General features: G+C 33.0%; 1 protein-coding gene across 1 annotated transcript; it reads right to left on the reverse strand.

Annotated features, from left to right (window-relative positions):
* Nucleotides 1-345: 345 nt before the first annotated feature.
* Nucleotides 346-4,154, reverse strand: LOC142638333 (disease resistance protein RPM1-like). Its single transcript, XM_075812351.1, has 2 exons — nt 1,147-4,154; nt 346-747 (listed from the first exon to the last, which is right to left on the reverse strand). The coding sequence occupies exons 1-2, from the start codon at nt 4,043-4,045 to the stop codon at nt 722-724; spliced, it is 2,925 nt and encodes a 974-aa protein (XP_075668466.1). The 5' UTR covers nt 4,046-4,154; the 3' UTR covers nt 346-721.
* Nucleotides 4,155-8,957: the final 4,803 nt, after the last annotated feature.

Below are 8,957 nucleotides of genomic sequence, written 5' to 3' on the forward strand. Positions count from 1 at the left end.
TTGTAACCATGATTCTCTCCGAGTGCGTTAACAATCTCGAATGATGTAATGCAGCAAGAGCTTTGCAAACTTAAATATCATGCTTATATTATTATATTTAATATAGATTATAGATTATTATTATTTCTTTTTGTTTAATATTCTGTTAATATTGAATAGATGTTGATTTTATTTGAAATGAATTAATTCCATATTAAACTTTTGTATCTCTCATTCTCACATGTTGAAAACTTTTTTTGTTTTATGTCTGGTACCCAAAAATGAAATCTTAGTTCAATCCATAGTAATGAAAGTTTAGTCTGGACTTGGACCTACTAAAATTGGACCATCCTAAACTTGATCAAAGAGATAGAAGCAATATCTTATAATTGAGGGATATCAAAACCAGAAAGAACATAATTCGAAGAGGTTCATATCCTTTCATAGGATACATAAACAGTTACAAAATGATCACAACAGTAGGGAAAAATATTAACAAAGAAGTCCTTGATTAAGTCAAAGACTACCACTTATTTGGGGTAAAACAACTAGCGGTACCAAAGACACAATAACAAGCATTTGAAAAAATTAAATAAAATTCAAAAGCCACAAGTCCAACCGATAGCAACATTTATGTCTCCACTCTCTGCTCAAGTCGGTAGATAAAGTCCAACAATTCCAAAACTAAGGTGCACATGAGAATGATCCAATGTAGAGAGATTCAAACAAATTCCAATTGGCATCACTGCGTAGAAATTACTTGCTTACCTACACGAATGGAAATAGCTTTAATTAGTAATGGAAGACGTTAATGTGACCAAAAGAAATGTATCTACAAAAATTTTAAAAATGAAAATCTTAAAATTAAATGATTCAATAAAACAAGTTTTCTGTATGTTTGGTACTGCCTCTTCAATAAAACCTCTACATGCTAATTAAAATTTTTCATAGATCTCGTGCAATTCGAAAATAATATGAAAATTCGGATTCTAAAAGCAATAAAAGATGAAATATAGTAACAATTTCTAAAATGACAAGAGAACCATCACATTTAGATTGAGATACAATACGACTCAAAGCATTGTTCCCAATATTTTTATTTAAAAAATAAATAAAAGCAGCAGTAGCATAAATCTCACCAAAACGCTAAAAACTTATTTTACTAACCTTTCTCAACTGAAGCGCTGATGTCATCGCCACTAGTATTGTTTTTGTTGTCATCATCTTGGTTGATTGTTTGACCACTTGACCTCTCCAAATCCTTAGAACGGAGATTGCGCTTCTCATAGCCATAAATACCTTTGCGAACCTTGTGATAGAGTAAGATGGATGGTACATGCTGAATGATCCAATAATGTGACCCTTGCTCTGGATCCAAACTTTTTTCGAATTCTGTGGGCATATCTGTAATACTCAGTTCTTTAAGGTTTTTGAGGTGTTGGAAACCAGACGGTACCTCCTTCAGTTGTGGACAATCCCCAATATTCAATTTTTCAAGTAGGGGGAACGCTTCTTTTTCTATATTCAATGAATTCAATTCAGACAAATCTCTAAGCCATAGCTCCTTCAGTTTTGAAAATCCTCCTTTCTCAATTTGCAACTGCTCTCCATTGTATGCTTTCATTCTCAGTATGAGCCTCACTAGATTAGGTAGATTTTGAAATGCATTGAGCGGATCATCACTCAACCTTGTCCAACAAATTTGTAATGAGACTAGGTGTTGAAGTTCTGAAATCCACTCAGGCAACTTGGCTAAAGGCCCACTTATGGAGAGGAATTGAAGATATTTAGGAGGAGATGAAATGGGCTGTAAATCAATGATCTCATCTTCGTTGATCGAACTTACAAATAGAGATTTTAAGCAGTTCATGTTCTCAATAGAGACACACAAAGCCCTCCCAGTTTCCCCAGTTAGGTTTACCAAGCCAAGATTCGTCAATTGACTCAACTTTCCCAACTCTTCAATCAATTTGACCCCTCCATAATTTGTGTCCACGTGTCGTAGCTCTGTCAGTTCCTTTAAGCATCCAATGCTCCAATGTAATTTAGCTCCTCCTAAAATATTAAGACTCATATCCATCTTGTCATCAAAATAGCAGACTTTAAGACAACGTAGCTTATGAAGCATGTTGATTGTAACTGGTATCTCCTGTATTGCAGTTTGCCACATTAACAAATTCGCTAGATTTTGCAACTTTCCGATGGAGTTTGGGAGTGTTTTCACTTTTGTATAACTCAAGTTTAAATACCTTAAGTGAAATAAATTCCCCACCTCTTCGGGAAGATGATCTAGTGGAGTATTTTCAAAATCCAATACTTTCACAAGCTTGAAATTTTGAAGAAATTTACTCATGAAGGATATTGGAAATTCATTAATATTGAAGAATAAAAGAGAATGGCTATGAGATTTCTTAAATTGCTCCAATACACCATGCGAAGCTCTATTAATTGATATGCGTCGAGTTAGTCTTTCAAAACTAGACTCTCCTTCTGATAAAACATGACCAAAACTTAGATCTTCCATCTTCTGTTGGATGATCTCATGCAATAGATCATGGATTCGACACGTTGTAACTTCACCAAAGGCATCCTTTAATACTTGAACCAAGTTTCTATTAATCAACTCAGTCAAGTATTCTCGGGCGATATCTTCCAATGCTTTATCATTTATTTTGTTGACAAAACCTTCGGCCATCCATTGTTGAATCAATCTTATACGTGGAATGCCAAAACTCTCTGGATACATGCCAAAGTATAAGAGACAAGATTTGAGGTGGTAAGGCAAGTCTTCAAAACTTAAGGATAAAACTTTGTTAACACCAGCAAGATGGGGATTTCTTCCTAACTCAAAGCCAAGATTGTCATGCAAGTTTCTCCATTCAAACAAGGTCTTATTCTTGGTTGATAAAAGACCACCTATAGCAGTAATTGCAAGTGGTAATCCTTGGCATTTCTTGACAATTTCATGAGACAATTTCTCCAAATCTGTCGGGCATTGCCCTTCAAAGTCAAATAGGAATGCTTTTTTGCAAAAGAGCTCCCATGCCTTCTCTGGAGGCAATGGTTGCAACTGATGAGCATAGACGTGTGAAGATTTTTTGCAAAAATTAACAACTTCCAACTTACGTGTTGTGATCATTATTCTACATCCTTTGCTATTATCAAGTAAAGCATGCTTTATATCCTCCCAAAAATCTATTTTCCATACATCATCAAATACAACCACATACCTCTTTTGTTGCAAGTAATCTCTTAAGTTTTTGATCAATGACTCCTCATCCATTGTGTCCATTCCCACAGGAGGAAGTTCCATTTTCTCCTCACAAAATTGTTTTATCACGTTCCTTAGAAGATCTTCTATGTTGTATGATTGAGAAACGGAGACCCAAGCATGGCAGACAAAGTGTCCTCTCACAATTTGGTGGTCGTAGACTTTCTTGGCAAGAGTAGTCTTGCCAAGTCCGCCCATTCCCACCACCGAGAGCACAGTGCGATGAGGCGATCCATTTATCAACCAACTAATCAATTCATCTCTAGGAAGTTCAATTCCCACAATGTCAATATCATCAAGATAAAGGGAATCCTTTCGAGGGTCCGGCCACGTTGCTTTTGGAGCACTACTGCCGGATCCTTGATCAATGTATTTGAAATGATATCTATCACTTCTTTCCTTGATTTTTTGAAATGACGCTTTGATCTCCTGAATTTCAGATGCCATCTTATGGCGAGGTTTCAATGTTTTGAGTAAGTGAGCTGTTTTATGGACAAAACCGATGAAGCCACGCCGATGAGGATCATGTTGTGCCACATCAAGCAAGTATCGGTCTATGGCAACGTCTATACGGAAAGCAACTTCTCGTACTTGTTTCACCCAAGTTTTGACTCCCTCACTGGAGTCTTCTTCTGCTACCGCCCTTGCATCTGCGTCCTTGAGGAAGGACTGAATGCTATCCAGTTCATCTTTGATGTCAGCAACTTCTCCATGGATGCCTCGTAACAGTTTTGCTTCTTGGGTCAGCAAAGGAACCAGCCTGTTGATAAGAGGGGATACTGCCGTCTCCGCCATGTGCCTATCTTCTTACTCCAACAAAACGTACATTATTTCATCTGAAATTGGCTCTTCCTTCCCTATGATCGAATGGATTGTTTGTGTTCTTCTCTATGATTAAAAGCTTCCACCAACTTTCCCTATAGTTTCTTGGTTTCTTCTTTCTAGCTTTTGAGTCAGATTAGTCTGCTTTAGACACGTTTTGTCAGAAAAAATCAATCATATTTTAGCCACGCCACAGCTGTAAAGTAACCCATAGCGTGTTAGACTTTTTGACTTTGCTGCATAATCCCACACCTTGTAACGGGATGCTTCCTTCCAAATGAATCCACTAGAATGCATTTAAAATGTCCAATTCTCATAGCATGTTAGTCACGTTTTGTCCAAATCTCCGGATTGAATGTAGGTAGCTAATGAGGCGGTTTGATCAATTTTAAATGTGACACTGTCTTTCTTTGCTAATAATAACTTGATATTTATTTATTTGACTTTTTTTATAAAATAACAAAAGCTTGAAATAAATTTATAAAATCAATTAAAATGATACAATATGATTAGTAAAATACAGAAGAAAAAAAAATGTGAAACATAAAAAATGGGACAAGAAATTTATATTCATGATAGCCTCTAGTTCCTGGCCTCTCTTAAATTCATTCTTTACGTAACCTTTATCTATGCCCTAACTCGTGTGTGAGGAGCCTTAGATTTTGGTTAAAATAGCTTATTGGTTTTTATATTTAAGATATTTTTTACTTTAGACCTTATCCTTTGAAAACTTTCAATTTAGGCTCGGATAGAATTTATTTGGCTGAAATTGAAAACTGAAAATACTGTAACAAAATAATTTTTAAATGTGTGAATAATGCTGTAGAACCCATTTTTAATGAAAATGTTGTTGAAAAGTGAAATTTGTGAGTCCCGTAAACAGTACACAATGCACTGTTCACAGTTGAGTTGGTCAAAAATTGCAGCTATTGTTCATGAACAGTGCATAAACAGTAGTCATAACAGTGTTATTTGCTCCTGAAACGCGTGGCCAAAAAACAAAAAAAAACAAAAAGGTAAAACGCAAACGTGGATGCAGGAAACGCTATCCAAACACATAATTTTTTGTTGAAAACTGAAAACTAAAAATACTGTAACAAAATAATTTTTAAATGTGTGAATAGTGCTGCGGGACACTTTTTTAATAAAAATTTGCTAAAAAAGTACGTGAACAGTATACGCACAGTGCACAAACAGTGCACGCACAATGTGCGCACGGCATGTTTGTGCCCCGTAGTAGAAACAAAGAAAAAAAAAAAAAAAAAAAAAAAAAGCAAAACATGAAAAAAATAACCTAGATTCAAACGCCACCATAGTTAATCCTTGAATTTTATAAAAAAAATTCATTTTAATCCTTGTCACCGTCTCAATGACAAAGCTTAAGGACATGGTTAATAAAATGCTCACTTAACAGTTGATACACACGTAACTAATAAAATAAAATATGTAATTAATATTTTTTAAAATCCATATTAACATTTGAATAAATAAAAAATCCAACGAAACGTACATCTTTTCGTCTGAATTTGGCTCTTCCTTCCCTGTGATCAAATGGACTATTTGTGTTCTTCTCTGCTTCCTCCAACTTTCCCTAAAGTTTTTTGGTTTCTTCTTTCTAGCTTTTGAGTCATATTATTCTACTTTAGTCACGTTTTGTCAGAAAAAATCAATCATGTTTTAAGTTTTAACTGCGCCACAGCTGTAAATTAACTCATAGCATGTTAGACTTTATGACTTTGCTGGACATGGTAACCCCACACCCTGTAACTTGATGCTTCCTTTCAAACAAGTCCATTAAAACAACTTATTGATTATTTATTTGATTTTTTTATAAAATAATAAAACTTTAAAATAAATTTATAAAATCAACCAGCTTAGAAATATAAGGAGTTAATTAAGTATTTAATCCTACATTAAAAAAGAGACTCTTGTTCTGTATTTTGTAGATCTTGGAAATTTGAATTTCACCAACTACATCTCAGAGTCAAGCTCATTTGGTTTAGGTGTTTTCATCACCAAATTTTCAGTTTTCATAACTCATTTTTCATATTTTGTGAATCTCACATGAACTTGTTGTGTTTGAATCAGCTTCTTAACTCAATTTTCTTCAAAGAATTGAATTTGAGTTTTGAAAATTAAAAACAATTTTTTGATGTCTGGTATGGAGCCAGGTAATGCGGGTTGTTAATTTGGGAATGCGGGCTTGTCTTTGGTCCATTGAAAGCGTTAAAGATTGTCTTTTATTTTGTGTTTAATCCAGGAAGATACCTCTCCTACTTTTAAATTAATGGGTGGCGTATGCAACAGCAAAATAACCACAAAATAAAAAAGTTAAAAATGTATAAGATTTCTCATCCGGTTATTTTTAATTTTATCATAAAATTTTTTTTCCATTTACACAAAAAAAAATCAAACTACAGTCCACTTAGTTAACATTATTCATTTTATTAAAAAAGTAATTCTAAAAGAAAAATTAATAATAAAGCTAAAGTGGGCTCAAAAAAAAATACAATATTCATCCTTTAATTTTGGTCCTTATTAAGCTTCATTTTTGTCATTTTGGTCCTTATTATTAAGATAAAGATAGCATCGAAAGGTATTTCAATCATCTTCCCTATTTTAGCACAATTATTGCATATTACTATTTCCAGCACCCAACCTATTTATATAGCGAAATAGATCTCATACGATTTGAAAATTCACAAATTATTGGGTTCTTATCTCTGATAAAGCTTCCATCAACTTTCCCAAAAGTTGTTTCCTTTATTAATTCTTTCTTGCTTTTGAGTCAGATTGAGATTAGTCTTGTACGTATTTGATGAGGCGATTTGGGTTCTTTTCAATGATCAAGCTTCCACCCACATTCTCTCAACTTTTTTTGCTTTCTTCTTTTAGCTTTTGAATTAGATTCGTCTGCTTTTTAGTCGCGTTTTAACCACGCCAAAGCTGTAATGTAACTCATCGTGATCAAGCTGTAATAGTAATATCACTAAATTGTACTCTCTAAGTTTAACCACATTTTAGCTGAGTCAGCATATCAAAAAAAAAAAAATTATAAATTTGAGTCACCTAACTTTGTTTTTGTTTAATTAAATCCCTATAAGTTTTCAAATTTATTCAATTAAGATTTTCCCCTCAACTTTCGTTAATTTTTTTTTAAAAAAAAAAATTGGAAAATATTTTTCAATAACTAAATAGATTTTTTTTAATTTAAAAAATTTGAAGAAAAAAAATATAAAAATTGGGACACTTAACTACAAAATCTAACAAAATTTGACATAGATGATTTAATTGAATAAACTTGAAACTTAGAAGACTCTATTGAACAAAAGTAAATTGAAAGTATTGAAATAAATTTTGGTCAATTTAGAGTATGCAATTTGCATTTTTGCTAATTTTTTATTTCCTTTTCTACCAAAAATTAAATTAATTAATAAGTAATTCAAATTTTGAGACAAGAAATCGTAACACTTATTCTATTTCCTTTGCTGCCGAGGATGAGTATTATTTCCTAATCCCTCCTTGTGGAATTCATAGTACAAGTTATTTACTTATTTATTTATATTGGAGAATCAAAATTCATAATACAAGTTGAGCAAAATCTTATTATTATTTAAAAACCATAACTCATTCACCGTGTTTCATACTCTCATACCAAAGATAGTACGAGTGAATCAAGAACACCTACGCAATGTGGTTGATACCATACCAGTATGTGTACCGAAACTAAAACTCCAACATTTCGTACTAGTTTAAATACCGGCCGTTTCAACCGTATTGGCCGATTTCAGGCATTTTGGCCGGAACCGGGCGTATTGGCTGGTACAGGAAAAAACTTTTTTTTTTTTTTTAGTTTTGTAATTTTTGAATTTTTGTAGGAGCAGAATGATAACTTATTTGCATTAATTTATTAGTATTATTTGCTTTCTTAGTATGCACTGAACAACTAAGCTTTCTATTTTTTATATTATGTGTGTTTTTTTGTTCTTTTAGTTGATGCTAAAATCTAAAACCATGAATAATTTGTTTTAAATTGAGGTAATGTTTTATGCTAAACTTTTATTTTTATTATAATATATATATATTTATAAATATAAAAAATAGCGGTAAACCCGAAACGATACACCAGTATTGATCGATACCGAAATTTATCGTTCCACTAGTCAAACCGGTATAGTCTCTGGTACGAGATTGACTCCCTTGCAACTAAGTTAAGAATGGACAAATGAGATGTATATGGACCCTTTTTTTTTTTTTTTACAAAAGCTAGTCCAGAAGGCCAAATTAAGGGCCAAAATTTAATTTTGCCTCACTTTTTCACAAACATAAGTAAAAACCTAATAATCATATTCAAATAACATGGAGATAAAAGATATCTTATGACAATTAGGTAATTTCCCCAAAGAACACCCAGAAAGGGTTCATACTAGCAAAAATGAGCCCTAAACTTTATACCTTAGTGAATCCATATATGAAAAATATCATAAAGTGCAATGATTGCCATTCCCAACTGGTGAGAACTATGATTTTTGAAGCAAACTCATGAAGACACTTTTCATCTCTCAAGATTTGTGAGATTTTTTTGAAGAATACAATTAAATTGGTCTAATCTAAAGTACCAGATCCAAGCAGATCTATCAATGGCCAAATTCCTTCCCAATAAAAGTAATAGCTCATAAAAAAGAGAGAGATCAAAACCAGAGAGAGCATAATTCAAGGAGATTCATTACCGGGTGAGTGTAATCCTATTAAGTATCTATTTGGGATCCGCTTATTTTGCTGAAACTGTAAACTTTTTTGCTGAAAGTACCGTAAATGAAAATAAAAATTAGCTGAAATAACACAGTGTGACTCATGAATAATACCAAAAAGTATAGTGGAGTTT

This window comes from Castanea sativa, chromosome 6 (genome assembly GCF_040712315.1).
Source record: "Castanea sativa cultivar Marrone di Chiusa Pesio chromosome 6, ASM4071231v1".
In the NCBI taxonomy this organism is placed as follows: Eukaryota; Viridiplantae; Streptophyta; class Magnoliopsida; order Fagales; family Fagaceae; genus Castanea; species Castanea sativa.

Coding starts and splice junctions, on each gene's coding strand:
- LOC142638333 (XM_075812351.1), bottom strand. CDS start 4,045: ATGGCGGAGACGGCAGTATCCCCTCTTATCAACAGGCTGGTTCCTTTG. Junction 748..1,146: donor CAGCGCTTCAGTTGAGAAAG/GTTAGTAAAATA, acceptor CCATTCGTGTAG/GTAAGCAAGTAATTTCTACG.